This window comes from Diutina rugosa (assembly GCF_008704595.1).
Source record: "Diutina rugosa strain CBS 613 chromosome Unknown scaffold46_size112117, whole genome shotgun sequence".
Classification (NCBI taxonomy): Eukaryota; Fungi; Ascomycota; class Pichiomycetes; order Serinales; family Debaryomycetaceae; genus Diutina; species Diutina rugosa.
Genome location: NW_022995126.1, coordinates 54,115 through 71,629, shown reverse-complemented (window position 1 = coordinate 71,629; position 17,515 = coordinate 54,115). Strand labels below are relative to the sequence as shown.

At 52.3% G+C, this 17,515-nt stretch overlaps 6 protein-coding genes across 6 annotated transcripts; 4 read left to right on the top strand and 2 right to left on the bottom strand. All coding sequences in view use genetic code 12, as the record gives it.

Annotated features, from left to right (window-relative positions):
• Positions 1 to 797: 797 nt before the first annotated feature.
• On the bottom strand, positions 798 to 1,475 carry DIURU_002602 (S-adenosylmethionine-dependent methyltransferase; the record flags this gene model as incomplete). Its single annotated transcript, XM_034155272.1, has 1 exon — positions 798 to 1,475. One exon carries the CDS (start codon positions 1,473 to 1,475, stop codon positions 798 to 800), a length of 678 nt encoding a protein of 225 aa, XP_034012617.1.
• A 145-nt stretch (positions 1,476 to 1,620) lies between these two features.
• RUB1 (NEDD8 family protein) lies at positions 1,621 to 1,854 on the top strand (the record flags this gene model as incomplete). The annotated part of the gene is made up of 1 exon (XM_034155271.1): positions 1,621 to 1,854. One exon carries the CDS (start codon positions 1,621 to 1,623, stop codon positions 1,852 to 1,854), a length of 234 nt encoding a protein of 77 aa, XP_034012616.1.
• Positions 1,855 to 2,403: 549 nt separating this feature from the next.
• DIURU_002600 (cleavage polyadenylation factor subunit) lies at positions 2,404 to 5,148 on the top strand (the record flags this gene model as incomplete). The annotated part of the gene is made up of 1 exon (XM_034155270.1): positions 2,404 to 5,148. The coding sequence occupies one exon, from the start codon at positions 2,404 to 2,406 to the stop codon at positions 5,146 to 5,148; it is 2,745 nt and encodes a 914-aa protein (XP_034012615.1).
• Positions 5,149 to 7,694: 2,546 nt separating this feature from the next.
• DIURU_002599 (uncharacterized protein) lies at positions 7,695 to 8,009 on the top strand (the record flags this gene model as incomplete). The annotated part of the gene is made up of 1 exon (XM_034155267.1): positions 7,695 to 8,009. One exon carries the CDS (start codon positions 7,695 to 7,697, stop codon positions 8,007 to 8,009), a length of 315 nt encoding a protein of 104 aa, XP_034012614.1.
• Positions 8,010 to 8,543: 534 nt separating this feature from the next.
• Positions 8,544 to 10,484, top strand: DIURU_002598 (uncharacterized protein; the record flags this gene model as incomplete). Its single annotated transcript, XM_034155266.1, has 1 exon — positions 8,544 to 10,484. The coding sequence occupies one exon, from the start codon at positions 8,544 to 8,546 to the stop codon at positions 10,482 to 10,484; it is 1,941 nt and encodes a 646-aa protein (XP_034012613.1).
• Positions 10,485 to 11,318: 834 nt separating this feature from the next.
• On the bottom strand, positions 11,319 to 15,845 carry DIURU_002597 (uncharacterized protein; the record flags this gene model as incomplete). The annotated part of the gene is made up of 1 exon (XM_034155265.1): positions 11,319 to 15,845. One exon carries the CDS (start codon positions 15,843 to 15,845, stop codon positions 11,319 to 11,321), a length of 4,527 nt encoding a protein of 1,508 aa, XP_034012612.1.
• Positions 15,846 to 17,515: the final 1,670 nt, after the last annotated feature.

Here is a 17,515-nt window from a genome sequence, read left to right as displayed (position 1 = left end):
GTTGAACCAAAAAAAAAAAAAAAAAAAAACGGCCGGGGTGCACTTGTCAACGGTAGGCGAAGCAACGCCTGCAGACTTGGTAGTCAGGCGCCGACACCGTTACTAAAAGCAAAAAACAAGGTTAAGGCGTGATCGGGAAGCCACTAGAGGCCTTGCAGTGGTGAGTGTGGTAGCGACGACATTAGTAAAGTTGTCTCATTTTTGGTTTACCTGCTGGAGTCCTCTGCGAGTAGCTCCGATCGCCCGGGTGCCAACACCGTGCTGGCCTTACATGGCTGCGCGCTTATGAACTCTGGGGGTGCGGGCCCGCCTTAAGGAGTAAACAGGTGAAATTAGATCGATCCAGCCAGCAACGACGATGAAAGCACTTTAGGGTGATTGTCTAGGTAGAGTAGGTATTGGTGGTAGTGGGTGGCGGGCTCCCTGGTATCGTACTGCGAAACGTGACCACAGGGTTTATTGACGCTCATCACGTCGGTGAGTGCAGCGTGCGATCGCCGGGGCGATGACAGGGTACATATCAGCGGCTAACTGCGGCCGAGACTATATAAGTAGCGCATATCCTCGAGTAACACCAACGCTGGCGGGTTGAAAGACGATGTGCAAGTGTGGGTGTCTGTCCGAGAAGCACCGGGTGAAGGCCAACTTCTTCTACTGCGACGTGTGCCGCACCTTCTGCCGCCACCAGGCGCTGATGAGATGAGCAATGATTGATTTGACAAACGAATATTCCAGCTGAATTCTAGCTGACTGGCATGTGGGCAGGTCCCCAAACGATTGATATAGACTGACATTTTCTAATCGACATGATCCCCAATTAAAGGGGAGTCACGACTGATCCGTAGCACCAGCAACACCTCCCATGCTGCCTTGCGGCGCATCACTTCCGACACCCGCCACCCCCGCGCGCGGAGTACCGACGCGACGTCATCGGGGTGATTGCGGGCACAGAAGAGGACATAGGCTACTCCGAGCGGCAGGAGTTTAGCGTCCAAGTGGTCGAGGATAGGCCATGTCAGTTCCATGCCGTTGGCGCCGCCGTCGAGGGCGAGGTCGAGCCAGGCGTCGTCGTCGTCGGCTGTCGGGAGTGTCGGAACCAGTTCTGCCGGCACGTACGGCGGGTTATACACCACGACATCGACGATGCCATCGCGCACCCCGCTGAAGCCCGCCATCCGTAACGCCTCCACCAGGGTTCTGCCGCCAGGATTATTATCTCGGAAGGTATCACAGGTTTGTAAACAGGCGTTGGGGTTGATATCGGTAGCCACGGCATACCCCGCGGGGAAGATGTGGGTGTGGAGGAAGCTGAGGACCACCCCGGAGCCGGAGCCGATTTCGAGGCACACCGGGTGGGGGAACCGCGATTGGAGCCACTGGCGCTCCTGTTCAAGGCAGTCTAATAGCAAGAACAGGTCCTCGGCCGGGTCGTACACCTGGGGCCGGAGCTGGCGCACATCAGGAGTCGCGAGCATCTCACACAGTAGTCAGTAATAATAGTAGCAGTTCTCGTGTATAACCGTCAGCGCCTGTTACGTAAGCACTTACCTCAGCGTGATTTGTTCGAAAGCGAGTAAGTTGACTAAAGTGCCACCGACAACCTTACACTCTTCACCACCGATGCAAATCCAGATCAAGACCTTGACCGGGCGCAACATCCCCGTCGACGTCGAGCCCACCGACAAGATCATGCGCATCAAGGAGTTGATGGAGGAAAAGGAAGGGATCCACCCGTCGCAGCAGAAGCTCATCCACCTCGGCAACAACCTCGACGACGACCTCACGGTGCAAGAGGCCAAGATCGACCCCGGCGCCACCCTCCACGTGGTGTTGGCGTTGAGAGGCGGCCACTGATTGGGGAAGTTTTAAATAGTAATGAACGCATACGAATGGTACGCAAAGTAGATATCGGTTGCTTGGCGATAAAATGAACATCGTAGTAGAGATTGGATTGATATACTAATTAAATGATGCCATCAGGTGATGACCATTGAGCTTGCATATCTTGAAACAGTCTGATGGTATCTGAAACGGTATCCACCAAAGTGTTTAATTATGAGTGTCAGTGTAAACAAGTACACGATATCGCTCAATAGTATTGAGTAGCTTTCAATACAGTTCGTATCTGAATGTTTGACATATGCCCAGTACGACGTCTCAATTGACTACAAGTTCACCACCATTTACGTCGACGACACTGCCATCGCACCCCTCTTTTTAAACCAACTACTCGATTGAACACCCTACGAAACACATTGACGATTTACCCCTCTTAGAATAACTAAACCCAACTTCTATCGAGTCCATTATCTCAAAATCTAGCATTTCTAGTGTTTGTTGCCTGGTGGCTACCAGAGCATTTTGGGCTTCGCGCTGGTGAAAAACACACGCCTGTGGGGGAATATGTTCCAGTTTCTGTTGTTGCTGCCGCTGAGCAGCGACACCCTGTTCCGAGCCGGCAAGCTCACCTTCGACGGCGACGTCAGCATCCTTGCCGACCCCAGCTGGAACGGCGTCAACCCGGACGTGGTGGCGTTCCTCGAGCCCCACTTGCCCCATATCAGCGCCATCGTCCTCAGCCACTCGACCCCAGAATCTGTCAGTGGCTACGTTTTGCTATGTATCAAGTTCCCCCAGTTGATGCAACAGATCCCCGTCTACTCGACGCTTCCGGTGAACCAGCTAGGGCGTATTGCCACCGTCGAGTTCTACCGCGCCCGAGGCGTGCTAGGCCCCCTCCCCTCGGCCCTCGTGGAGTTGGACGAAGTCGACGAGTGGTGGGACCGTGTAACTCCGTTGAAATACTTACAGCTGACCCACTTGCTGGAGGCTAAGCTCACGCTCACCCCGTTTAACGCCGGCCATCTGTTGGGGGGTACGTTCTGGGTGGTGACTAAGCGCCAGGAAAAGATCATCTACGCCCCGAAATGGAACCACTCCAAGGACAGCTTTCTCAACAGTGCCCTGTGGGTGCTGGCGCTGACGGGGAACCCGCTCGCCCAGCTTTTACGCCCCACCGCCATCATCACCTCGACCGATGTCGGGCTGGCTACGGCTCACAAAAAGCGGACCGATAAGTTCTTGGCGCTCGTTGATGCCACCATCGCCAACGGTGGGGCGGTGGTGCTTCCCTGTACGCTTCTGGGTCGGTTTTTGGAGATTTTCCATCTTGTCGATGCTCACCTCCAGGACGCCCCCGTCCCCGTCCCCGTGTATTTCCTCCTGTACCTGGGTACGCGAGTACTTCTGTACGCTCTGAACTTACTTGATTGGATGGCGCCGTCGTTATTGAAGCAATGGCAGGACGTGGCGACGATGGAGGGCGGTCTGAACCGGGTGCCGTTTGATCCGCTGAAGGTCGACTTGCTACCCGACCCTAAAGACTTACAACGCCACCTGGGCCCCAAGATCGTGTTCTGCAGCGGTAACGACATCGCCAACGGCGACCTTTCCGCAGAGGCGTTCCGCTATCTTGCCGGCAACGAAAAGACCACCATCATCCTCACCGAGCGCAGCGCCAACGACGACGTGCTGAGGATGCTCTACGAGCAGTGGGTGACGCTTGCCACTCAGCTAAACAACGGTGTCGTCGACGACGGCGTCGTTGTCCCGTTTGAAAAAGTATTATCTACTGATCAATGGACCACTGAAGAACCGTTACTGGGCACCGACTTGACCCGATACCAAGGGAAAGTGCACGCCCACCGCAAACAGCGGATGGAGGCGAAGGTGAGAGACCGCAAAAACAAGAATTTGTTGGAAGGGGACATGGACGACGACGAGGACTCGCTGGAGGAAGAGGCGGAGTTGATGGACGGGCTTTCCGATGAAGAGGCCGCCGCCGAAGCCGAGCCGGCACTGAAGGACGCAAACGGCGACGCCCTGGTGGCGACGGAGTTGGCGTCGCACGAGGCGTTTGTTACCGACCACATCAAGCAGGCGGTGGATCAAGGAAGAGCGCTTGACTTAAAGGTAACGGCTAAGCTCAAGCCGAGACAGGCGATGTTCCCCTATATTGTCCCCAAGAAGAAGTACGACGACTACGGGGCGATCATCGATATCCGCCAGTTCCAAAAGCAGGAAGACAATCTGCAACTGCAAATCATCAACGAGGGAAAGCGACGGTTTGAAGAGGAAAGAGGTAGTGGGAGAGGCAAAGGGCGCCACCAGCGGCGCAACGAGCGTGACCGGTTGAGTCCTCAGGAACAACTTAACCAGCAAATCATCAAACGGTACTTGGACGCGTTAGCCGAGCCACAACAACGAGTGCCTTTAGGGCAAGTGACCCTGGCGAACCGCCAGCTCCGCGTGCGGTGTGGGTTGCTGTACGTCGATTTGCTGGGCACCACTGACTTGCGGCTGTTGCTGGCGATTGTGGCGCTGTTGAAGCCTTATAACGTCATTCTTTTACCTGATACCACTCTGGCTGACCATCAAGGGCTCAAAGACGTCGACGCTGCATTCAAAAAGCTCTTGGAAACCAATACTACTGAACAGGATAGCAGCGAGCCCGATACCTTGGGGCTGCGGCTTTTGTCGCTCGCCGCGATCAGACTGAGCCTGGGCCTCTCGCTGACCGCCGCCACCAGCCAGGCCCGCATGCTGGTGAATGCGGTGATGCCCACCGAGACCATCACGTTGGGGTCGGGCGACGATAAAGGGATCAGCGTCGGCCAACTCGAGTTGAAGCTCGACGAAGAGCTCGTGGCGTCGTTAAAATGGCAAAACATTGACGGCCTGTACCGCGTGGCCCCGGTGGTGGGGGAGTTGGAGCTTGTGTCCACTAATAAGCGGCCAGCCCAAATCGGCGATGTGGTCAACGCCCAGACCCAGTTTACCCTCAAACGGTTGAAAGCAGACGACGCCGCTGCTAAAGTACTGCTGCGTCCCGCGCAATTGGGCGGGCCTCGTCTTGCCATCGGTAACGTGCTGTTGCCGGAGCTTAAGAAGAAGTTGATTAATCGCAACTTAAAGGCCGAGTTCAAGCTGGAAGGGACATTGGTGGTCAACGACACCATCGCCGTGCGCAAAGTGGCGTACTCTAACAGTGACAGCGACAATACCGGCGACATCGTCATCGACGGCTCTATGGGCCCGCTCTACTATGAGGTGAAGGAGTGTATTCGCGACTCTCTTGCCTACGTCTAATTGGCATCAATAATAGCATTTACAACTAATACACAATTAGTTACGAGGACGGCATGGCTTTGGCTCGTCGAGTAACCCGGATGAAACCTCGAAGAATGTCCAAGAAAACACTGTTGTCGAATATCCACGATGAGAACTATTAGTGGCTCATTTAGTAGTAAAGCCAGGTAATTGGCAAAATAGCCTTATGTCCATATAGTAATCGAATATAGTATTCAAAAGATGTTACTGATCCATAATTAAAAGACTATCTCTGACACTACTCTTGATTGTCTTCTTCAATGTCCCGTATATTAAAATCACGTGATCGCCGCATTAGTCCGGTGAAAACGGTAACACAGTGGGGAGAGCGCCATTACCCAAGTCTCGATTCTAGCCCTCCCCCATATAGAGGATATTATGACTCGGTTGCCTCGTCAACCAATAATTCTGTTGCTAAGCCATCCAACAATGCCATTGCATCCAACAATGGCATCCTCCGGCGTTGTCAATATGCTGAATTTGAAGTTCACATTAAATGAGCCTACCACAATTTGAAAGGCTAGGGGAGACGTCCATCATTGCTACCGAATGTATTTATTCCCTAAGGATCTCGATTGAACCCCGTTTTCATCTCCATTGCCACCATATGCGTGATAAGGGAGTGTTAGACGATGATCCCAATTTGGAAGTAGAACCGGTGACCAGACGACAATGCGAACAATGACCACTGCAGTGAACCGTGACCGCCTCTGTTGAATGAGCCATTATTGTCAATCTCCTGAGGATTGAAAGAGAGGATGGAAATTGGGACATCTGTTTCTTGTTACCCACCGACCGTATTCGTGCGCCATGGATCTCGATTAGATCTCCCTATTATCGCCGTTGCCACCGCTTCACGACGAAGAATCGCGCGGTTAGGGAACGCTGGGCATTGCACGTAATCTGGGCTGGGCCATTGACAACACGACAATGAGACGACAGCGGAATGTTGAGCCCGCCTTTACCCCTAGAGTCTTTGTCGTCAACCTTAACATTTTTCCCCGAAAGTCTTGCCGAACAGCATAAATAGCGAGCCTTTTCTTCCATCCTCTCCTCACAATTTCAAGCTTGGTCATGGCTACTTTTCTACTAGAGTATGGTGGCTTGGTTGCCTCTGACATGGCTGTTGCTGACACAATTCCGACAGTGCTTTCATTTTGTTGCGTCCCTCTGAAGTCGGCGTGCACCCTGCCGGGGATCCTCGTGGTCTCTCTGGGAGCAGGTGTGTGACCCCAGTCCTCATGGCGCACTTTGCAATGTTGTACTCGGCAATCAGTTCAGGACAGCCATGGAGGAGACAGCTGGGTCCATTTTACGCTAATAGAAGAGCAGTCGCGGCTACGATTAACACTGATGTTCTTCCAAATGAATTCTAATCACGGGCATCATCATCATCGATAACGGAGCCCAAGGCTAGGTCTCGACGGTGTTGGAGCGACTGGCTGTGAGAATATTAACTCTTCGTGTCTCTATAGTATCGCATGGACAGAGCTTTGGAGCTTTGTGTTAGGTACAGCTCATTAGGTGGAAATCAATTTGTATGCCCTTGGTTGGAGCTGGCGAACTCCTTACTCAAGCGTTGTAGTCTCGGTGCTATTGGGGACCGTTTGAATTTTTTCCCTATATTGTTGCAGTGTAAGGTAAGCGTTAGCCTCAGAGTAAGACGAGTAATAGAGAAACAGCAGTAAGCCCAATTATTTCCGCTCATGCTGTATCGTGATCCTGACTATGGCGAGTATAATTGCTCAAGCTTAGACCACAATGGTATGGCTTGAGTCGCCCCCTCCGTCGAGTGATCAACTATTGATTGATTTGACCGACGAAACGCCAAAAATTTCGGTGCTATCAGCAATAACTCAATTAGTGGAGCCCGAGAAATGTACACAAGCTGACACCAATCGTGTCTCCAGTCTTGTTGACGATCAAGTGCCGAGTAACGACCAGACGTCACTCGCCAGTCTATCACAATACCCTAATTCATACAATTTAGAGCAGCGACCGGTAACGTTGACTGCCGCATCAGTTGTCTCTTCCGATTTTGAGGCTCCCAGCACTAGACGCCGGCTTTCATCGTCATCAACGTCATCCAAGTATGCGCCGAAACGGCCCGTATCAACAAAACCAACAATTTAAACATCGGCATCATCAGGCCCCACAATTTGATCAAGCTGTATCAATTCTTTGGGAAAGCAGCTTTCCAAGAAGTTTGATCCATTGAATCTAACAATACCCGAAATAACAATTGAGGCCTATGGAAGCCTCCAGGCTGCCACACTCTGTGCCTCCAAATTAAATCAGATAGAGAAGAATGATTGTCATTCACAGCCACACTCTAAAACAATTAATTTCGTATCTTACAAAAAATCGTCAACAGTCATATATCTGTGACTTAATTTTATTGTTAGTTCTACATTCTACTAATAGTTTGTTTTCGTGGGGGGTGCTCACTCACGGTGCTCGCTGGAGTGGTGCGCGCATTTCGCACCGAGTTATTGGCCAATAAATTTTCACGTTAAGTGCCAGACATGGAACCCTTGAGCAGATCCGGCGGTACCAGAAAGTGCTTCTACGAGTTCCAGACGCTTGCCGCGTGCTACACGTCGGCGGAGACGCTGTCCAAGCTGCAGTGCCAGCCCCAGTTCGACGACTACTTCGAATGCTTGCACGGGTACAAGGAACGGGCCCAGGTGAGACTGATGTTGAAGCAGTTGGACGAAAACAAAGCCCACAACCACGACCACAAGGACCACAAGGACCACACCCACGCCGTCACCGCCGACGAGTTGTACAAGAAGTCCGGCCGGGTGTACGAAAACCTCGACCTCATCCAAAAGAACTAGTTACGACTCAAATAAACGCATAGAAACAGAAAAGATTCGACTTGTATGATGATTGACTGGATCGTCACAATTGAGACCAAATACATCTAGTCACAATGAGTGACGATGTATTATCATTAACTTCTGAGACGTTAGTGGAGGGGGTGATAAACACCAATCATAACGTTAGCTTTCCTATTCCTAAATCTTTCAATTGAATTGAGTAATTGGCTACCACATCTGGTTACTCCAAATCGAAAAGCTTTCCGTTTCTCTTGTGTGTTTTATTTCCAGAATTGTCAAAATTGTGTGTGACCTCACATATCTTCAATCTTTAACTATTTCTTATCTTATATCGTCAGATGCCCAATGCAGTTCAGGTCTGGTATTATTTGTATCCCAGTTATTCTCAATAGTAAACATAATCGAAAATCAATTTAGATAAGATCACTTGAAATATCTTTATTATTTTGGTATTCACTGATTATGTTCAATTCATAGCTGAGGTCGCACCATCTGGGGTCCATCGCGCTATACCTACTAAACCTAACCTCGATGGCTCCGACCCAAACCCTCTCAGTGAGGGATGCCCAGGACCTCGAAGAGTTCCGCTCGTGGCAGCTTGTCAAACGACGAGAGTTCGAACAGCAGCTCAACAAGAACCGCCTCAATTTCGGCCAGTGGCTCCGCTACGCCCGCTGGGAAGCCAACGAGTGCCACGACCTTGCCCGCGCCCGCTCCGTGTACGAACGAGCGTTGGATGTTGATGTCGCCTACGTGCCGTTCTGGGTCCAGTATATCCGCTTTGAGTTGGCCCACAAAGCCGTCAGCCACGCCAGAAACCTCTTGGACCGAGCGACATCGGTGTTGCCTTACGTGGCGAAATTGTGGTTTCTAGCCGTCCAGACGGAGGAGGCGTTGAAGAACTATGCTAAGGTGAAACTCACATTTGAACGGTGGCTAGAATGGCGCCCAGAACCGGTGGCATGGGACGCCTACGTCAGTTTCGCCACTCGCCACGGCGACCCCGAGCTTGCCCGCCAAATCTACCTTCGCTACGTTGACCAGCACCCAACTACCGATACGTGGCTCAAGTGGGCAGCGTTTGAGCGCGATGAGCCGGCCAATATCGGCAATACTCGCCTAGTGTACGAAACGGGGGCCGAACGGCTTTTGCGGGCTCAGGACGCCAAAGTGGCCGAGTTCATCGATAGCTGGACACAATGGGAAACCTCAGTTCAGGAATACCACCGGGCCCGGGCGATATTCGACACTATCTTGGCGGGAAAGGAGGTGTCGCTACCAGCGTCAGTGCGGCACCAGATAGTCACTGTCAAGGCTCAGTTTGATCGATTATACGGCCAGGATACGCAGCTTCTCGACGAAAACGTTGCCTCGTGGCGGATTCTGAGCTATCGCCAACTGGTGGAGGCCGACCCCCGTGACTACGACCTGTGGTGGCAGCTATTGACGTTGGCACCTGATGAGGCGACATTCGAAGCCGCTGTCGCTCAGCCACCATTGAATCTGGACCGCAAGCTGGCGAGCTGGAACCGGTACGTGTTCATCTGGATCCGCTACGCATTGTGGCTTGAATACGCTGTGGAAGACATTGAGAGAGCCCGCTCAGTATGGCAACGGTGCGTGCAAGCGATTCCTCATGCAAAGTTCCTGTTTGCCAAAATGTGGATTGAGTATAGTCGGTTTGAAACGAGAGCGGGCGGGCTCGCTGAGGGAAGGAAAGTGCTCGGCAAAGCCATCGGCAAAACCTCAAAGATACCTCCTAAGGCAAAACTTTTCCGCTACTATATCGATGTGGAACGCAAAGTGGGCGAGTGGCTGCGGGTCCGCAAACTCTACGAGAAGTGGATGGAGGCCCTGGTGGCCCATGGCGGTGGCAGTGGTCGGTGGGTGGACGTGTTGCGTCAGTACGTCGATTTTGAAAGCTCAATTGGCGAGGACGAACGAGTTAAGGCTTTGGTGAGTTTAGCCGGAGAGAGTGGCGACGTCCATGCTCGAGAATATGCCATTAATTGGTATAACGATGAGCTTCTTTATGATGAGCTGAGACAATTGTACGAAGATGCCGTGACATCTAACCCTGCCCTGGTGACCACGTGGATCGCCTATGCCCTTTTTGAGTCTCAGATCCCCACCGATGAACAATTGGATGCGTTCAACGCCTCTGACGACACCGAACTCGAATTGGAAATTACCGATACTCACCGCAAGGCGACACGAAAGGTGTTCACTCGCGCCATCGAAGCCATTGGCGATAACGCTAAGGCTCATATTGCGATTTTGAAAACCTGGAAGGAGTATGAGGACGTCAACGGTGACGAAGCCAACCAGCGCCGTTTACAAGAAATGCAACCGATTAAGTTGGACGACGGCACCTATGAGTTCCCTGAAGTGGCGGAAGTGGTGGCTAAACCTAATCTTGCCAAATTCTTGGCTAGCGCTAAGGCGTGGCAGAAGAAAGAGGAGGCTGAATAGAATAATTATTGCTGGTCAATAAATGCATAGATTTCGAGTAAGCCAAGAGTTTTGCGAGTCAAATACGATACTTTACACAAATACCAAGTAGTATTCAACAAAACTATGGCTTCAAATGGTGAAACAAAAGCGATTTTGGCCGAACGCTTTTATTATTATTTTGCCTCATATCACAAAGCGTAAATATCTGTTTTGCAACAACAGGAGGGTTGGCCGAGTGGTCTAAGGCGACTGACTTAAGATCAGTTGGACGGTTGTCCGCGCGAGTTCGAACCTCGCACCCTTCATATCTTTTTCTGTTTTTCAAGGTTAGTCAATCAATGGCAAAAGCAAGCGTTTTTCTGATGGCCAACCATCATTTTTTGCTAGCATCCCCATAAGGTTCGCTTCGTTTAGTTGATGTTCTTCAGCAGCCCTGGTGTTATGCACGATAAGACATGTTACGATCTCCAACAGAGAGCCAGGTTATTACGAAGTGCGCTTCTCCACGGAGTAATTACTTTTTCTTTCAGAACTGAAAGTTTCGCTGTAGGGAGCAGGCGGTAACAATTCATTTCTACAAGGGGCCACCTAGTTTTACTTACTCTACTCTGTTAGAGTCGTACAATGGGTTACACAAGCACACCCACCGTACTCACTAATTTCGACCGCCACCTCTAATGATCCTTACATTCTAAATCTCTTTATGAAGAATTTAACCAAGGTTGTTACAGTAGTTCTTGGGTAGTACTTCACTAACTTGTATGAAAAAACTTACATCCCATCGGCGAATACATTTTCGGGTTTTATATGTCATTATCATATCTATTAGGTGCCAAAATGCACATTTGTCTATTAAACGATGTCCCGCTGCAGGGTACCCAGGTGGTACTTCATGAGCAGTTCCGCTTGCGGGAACCCGGGGATGTCGTGGGTGGTGCTCACGCGCAGCACCGAGGCGTTGGGAGTCAACTCGCCCTCTCTAATCATTTGCGTGCGCAACTCGTCGATGCTCAACGGGTGGTGGAACTGGGTGTTCAAGTTCTTCTTCAACGACCCTTGCGAAGGGTCCTTGTGGCGTTTCAAGTTCAGCGTCGTCTTCCGCTTGAGGGTGCTCATCGCCCGCGTCACCTTGTGGTGGTGTTCTCTCGGCGGGTACTTTTGCTCGATTTCCTTTTCCAAGTCGTCCAACAAGTGCGGGTTGTTTTCGTAGATGTTGGTGATCAAGTTACGCCGTTCGATGTCCTCCAAGTCGGTGGGGTCATACCCGGTGGGGTAGTCGTCGAACTTGCCCTGTTTCATTTGTTCACGCACAATCTCGACGTCGCTGGGGTCGAAGTTGGCCCGGAGGAAGTCCCAGGTGAACCGGGGCAAGAGACAGCACACGATGGAGATGAAGTAGGCACACCAGCACGACAAGTTGCCCAACACGTTGGAAGCGGCGCCGTAGAACTCGCCGATGACCACCCGGCACGACCACACCCCGGACCAGAAAAAGACGATGAGAATGGAGATGGCGTTGATAAGCACCGACAACCAGTCCCAGCGCTTCTGCTGGAGGAGCACGTAGACGTTACACACCGTCACCGTGATCAAAGCACAGACGACACCCATCCAGAACCGGTGGCCCATGAAGAACCCGTCCATGTTAGTGAACGCCTTGTAGAAGATCAAGTACGGCCAGTAGAACGAGATCACCGACTGGTAGACACCGTCGATCATATACCAGATGAACTTGTACTGCAGCCAGTCCTTCTGGAGGATCCCCGAGCGGAACAACTCGGGGACAAGCAACAGCACCGTGTCGGAGACGTCCTGGTCGAAGATCGCCAAGAAGATCACCGGCAATGACGTGAACGCCAAGTTGTAGAACATAAGGTAGGTGTACTCGTACAAGTACAGCCCGTCAAAGTCGGTGTAGATCTGGTACCAGAAAAGCGTCATGGTAAACACAACGTTTTTGTAGAAGAAACAAGGGACCATTTCCGCCAACCGTTTATACGACCACCGCCCGTGCACAAGCAACAATCTCGTCAAGAACCGGAACTGGCCGATGGCGTAGTCCAGCGACATCACCGCCTGGCGCCCTTCCTCACCGGCAATACCGACACCGACGTTAGCCGCCTGGATCATCGCCACGTCATTAGCGCCATCACCAATGGCGAGGGTCATCACCTCCAACGTGTCCTTAACCGTCTGGACGACAGCGGCTTTCTGGGCCGGAGACACCCGACAGCAGAGTACAGACTTACACTGCTTGCCCAAAAGCAAGAACTTCCGCTGAACGGCGACGGCGTGAGGGTCGGGCTTCTTGCCGTCGCCTTTAGCAAAGATGAGGGTGAGCGCGGCACCGTCGATGACGAGGCCAAACTGGTTGGAGGGAATCAGGTGGTCCTTCTTCGCCTCCTTGATGAGACGAGTGATCTCGTCGTCAGAGTTGGCCTGGATGCCAAAGTTCTCCACCAAGTACTGGTCAATGAGGGTCTCGATGTCATAGAGCAGCTGCGACTCTGTCGGTCTTACCACAAGGAGCTTCATATCGTTCTCCAATAAGTTACACAGGAACCCGATGTTGATGGCCGTCTCCACTCTGTCGCCAGTAAGCACCCACATCTTGATCCCCGCGTTACCCAAGATGGCAATCGAGTCGGGAACCCCTTGTTGCAAGCGATCTTCGATGGCGGTACCGCCCAAAAGGATGAAGTTTTGTTCGACTTCATCAGCAATCTGCTCGATGAGAATGTCGCGGTTATCTTCGATCAGGGCGTTGGCCTCGCGGTTACGGCGCGTCCAGTCAGCGAAGAACTTGGGGTCGATCTCGCGCTGGGCGATACACAACGTTCTCAACCCTTCGGTGGCGTACTCTTCCAAGTGGAGAGCCGTCTTTTGCAAGAGTTTTTCCGGATTGGCCTGGCCGCCGCTGAGCCGTTCGTAGATGACGTTATCCGCCCCTTTACAGATCAAAAGGATGCGGTTATCAGGAGTTTTGACGATAACCGACATCCGCTTTCTCAGCGACGTGAACGGGATGATATCGAGCACGGTGTACTCGACGGTGTTGCCGTATATGGTCAAAATGACGCGGTCGCGGCGCCGTTGAGTGAACACGATCCCCACGTCGCGGGCGGCCGCCACCAACGCCGCTTCGTCGGGAGACTCGGCCTCGTAGTGCAAGTGGCCGTCGTCGTCACGGGTGGCAATAATGGTGTTGCACAACGCCAACGCAAGCATAAAGTGCTCGTTGTTGGAGCACTGGGGCCCCTGGGCAAGCACGTCGTCGACATACTCCAGCGACACGAACGTGGCGGTGGCTTCGTCGTACTGCGGGTTGGGGCCCAAATCCTGGAGCCGCTCTTCCATCACTTCCTTATCCTTGGCGATAAGACGGCGCCAGCGGTCGGCTTCGGTGACGATGTCTACCCCGGCGCGGCGGTCCATCCCCTGCTTGGCCTCAGTGTATGCTAAACCGTACAGCTTGCCAGCAATGGTACACTTTTTGAACTCCATGACGTTTTGGGTCAATGTCCCCGTTTTATCGGAGAAAATGTACTCGATCTGGCCCAAATCGTCGGAGATGGACCACAGCTTAGGGACACAGGCAAAGTCAAGCGGCTGGTAGTACATCTTGTTGTCAACATGAATAAAGTACGCCTGACACGTTTTGATGATTTCCACCGAGATGTAAAGGGAGATTGGCACTAATGACTGGTACATGATCAACGCCACGAAGAACGCCACCACCCCGTTACCCGCCGACGTCGGCAGGTAGGGTTCACCTTCGTACCAATGGCGCAGCCCCCTCTTGTTATTATAGTAAAGCCCGTTGACTAAACCAGAGACAAAGCAAAGGACAAACAAAAGGAGGAAGTTGATCACCACCAGCAAGTTGAGTTCCTGCTGGATGCGCAGCTTTTTCGAAGGAGTAATACCCGAATTAAGCATGATCTTCGTCTCCGACCCCGTGTACACCACGAGCCCGATCACCCAGTCGGTGTTGCGAAGGGCCGACCCTCTCAACAACACGTTGTCGTTGGTGATGGGGTCTCTCTGGTCGGGGTTGACGAGGGTGCCGTGGTCCCAGTTCTCGTAGTGGATGGTGCCTCTAAAGTTGTATAAGTTGGGGTTGGGGGCGTCGAGCTCGACCCAGAAGCGGACGTTGCCGAAATCGGTCAGGTGCTTGATCACCTTCAGCCCGCCGCAGGGCAAGCACGTCTTCGTCTTTAAGTTGGTTTCCCCGTCTAAGTTCTTGGTTTCCACAAGGCACTTACCGTCGATGTCGGAGGTGGAGATGACAATGATATCGGCGGGCACTTCCTCGTCGTTGCGGATACGGACAAACAGCCCCACAGTGATGTCTTTCCACTTGCGGTTTTTGAATTTGGTGACGTTGGAGTGGTCGCCGTTGGCCTCTACAAGCTCGGGGGACACGATGGAGTGGGGCACCACTTTGGTGGGGTGGATGCGCAGCCGTGACAGCATCATCAGCGGTCGGGGGTCGCCGGAGCGGCGGCGGTCGCTGGAAGCACGGTTGGACGGGGAAAGCGTCCGCAACGGCAGCAATTGCAGGTGGCGCTTATCGCGCAGGTGGCGGGGGAAGTCGCGCAGGCGGCGGAACACCCCCAGCGGTCTCGGGGTCACCTCCAGGTCGACGGTGGCCATTGTCTGGAGGGCCAAATCTTCTTGTTTCTGCTCTTTGTCGGCGTGCTTTTGCTTTGCCTTCTCCGAGAAGAAGATGCGGATAAATAGCTTCTGGCACTTGTTCCAGAACCGCGCCGTCGCCCGCAGCACCCGGTTCAGGAACCGCTCCCAGCGGGTCTCCTTATACTCGTCGGTGTTGGGGTTGGGGAGGCCTAGAAGCAAATGCACCGGCAGGTTGTTGAGCTCGGAGTCCAGCACCGCCCGGCGGTAGTCCTCGAACGCGTCCTTGGCGGCGGTAATACAGACGATGACGATAAGGGGCACCGCCGCCAACCCGGGGGAGTCGACGCCAAAGATCGAAAACGCCCCGAGGATGATCAAAATGAGGAAGTAGACGTTGGCGACGTTGGTGAACTGGAAAAGGATGTTTTTCGGCAAAAACGTCACCGGGGTATACTTGGTGGTGCGGATCTTGTTGGGCGGGTAGTGGGTCAACGGCTCTCCCTCGGGGTCCCGCATGTCGTCGGGGACGTCCATGTTGACAAACACCCGCCGCGGGGTCTTGTTGTAGATCTGTTGCATGTAGCGGGGCCTCTCCGAGTACCCTTTGAGGAACCAGTGGCGGCGTATCCTCGCCCCCAACGACGGCGGCTTCGCGTCGAACTCCAGGCGCGTCGTGTAGTGGGGGCCCTCTTCAGCCTCGGGAGGCGTGCTGGTGTCGCCGTGGGCCTTGCCAAACCGCATGCTGAGCCAGGGAATGGGGGGTTGTTGGCGGGTGGTGGGTTTGCTGTTATGGAGATGGTGCGCCTTAGAAGCCGGGGCCGAAAATCCCGCATGAGGTGCGCACATGCTGGGGAGGCTATATGCAGGACGTCCGTTACTAACACAACCACAGATAGATCTAAAGTGGGTAATCACCAGTGGTATATGTTTCAGTTGGAGTAGCTAGTATCGTTCCACGGGCCAAGGCGAGCTCTCTGGGGTGATTTACGAACGCAAATCGAGTTGTCATTGCCACGTTACCTACCATAGTGTCTCCGGAACTGGCGCTGCGATGGCTCCGCACCCGGCCAATAAAGCCGTGCCGGGCTTGCACTGGGGAGCAGGCGCCTTACTCATGACCGCAAACCTCTCTCCGCCGCATCCGGCGGTCGCCACACACCCGCCGCACCGAGGCACAGACCCTCCCCCCACAGCTAGACACCCTACGGTTGCGCTAGCTGACCATCGGCTCGGCGACCCCCGACTCAACCCCTGAGTTTAGGGTGAGGAGATTATTTCCTGACGGTTTTCCGTCTAGCTTTTTTGACGTTTTTTTGACGTTTTTTTTTGACGTTTTTTTAGGAAGTGCCAAGTATAGGGGGGATGAGATCTAGACTTTGGGTGCCGAGCGGCGCGATGATCTAGTGTCATCGGTGCCACCGGGATCCACCTTATATCCACCTTGCCTCCACCTCTAAAATGTAGTACCTTAGTTTCGAAGAGAAAACTGGAATCTCTACATAAGTTTATCCTGTATGCCAAAAGTGAAGAGGAATTCAGTTCGTAATCTAAGACATTACCTGAGACACCAAATAAAGTTCGAGTTGAAATCAGATGAGACTTGAAAGGTACTATCTATTACTTCTAATCTGTAGTAAGATCCCAGAGCTAATTTCGAAGAAGTAGTTCGAATAATCGAGTTTATAGACTGCCGAAAAGAGCTTTGCAAGAAGTATTGGTTCTAGCTTGACAGGCAAATCAATGAAGCCTTTCACGATCCCAGTTTCTCCAAGTGGTGCTCATTTTCTGAACCATTGAACAGTTCCGAGCAGACGCTTGCCATATTGCACCTTGTAATTACTGAGGCAATTGGTATTGTCAAGTTTACAGTCGAAGCAGCGAAGATCAGTGTCGAAACCATGCCTCGACGTACGACTATGTCCATCAGTCGTATTAAATTCAAAACGGCAGTCTACGCGAAAAGGCAAAGCTTTAATTAACAATCGACCGTAGTACCATAGCACGAGCCACGATGCAGCAGACTGTGTCATTATTCGGTGGCTCAACCTGAATCTAGCTCAATTTCTATAGAGTTTAAGATATGACATAGTTGGAAACACAATGCATTACCAAAACCGACCGTCGAGCTAAGGTTCTGAATGGGAAAATATACTCAGTTAACGTGCACATAACGGTAATAAGTAGCGTAAGACCCCCAGGACGAGACCACCAACAAATCAGCCACCAGTCGTATTGTGTACTCCTCAGCTAACTTAGTACAGTGCTTCGTTAGCTAGATGGTAACTACCATCGCCACCAAAGACTCGTCACAGGTGATAGTCAACGATTCCTAAACAACGCAAACGACATCCACAAAACGTGATGTAACCATCAGTGACTATTGTCACAATGCCACAGGATTTGTCATTTTC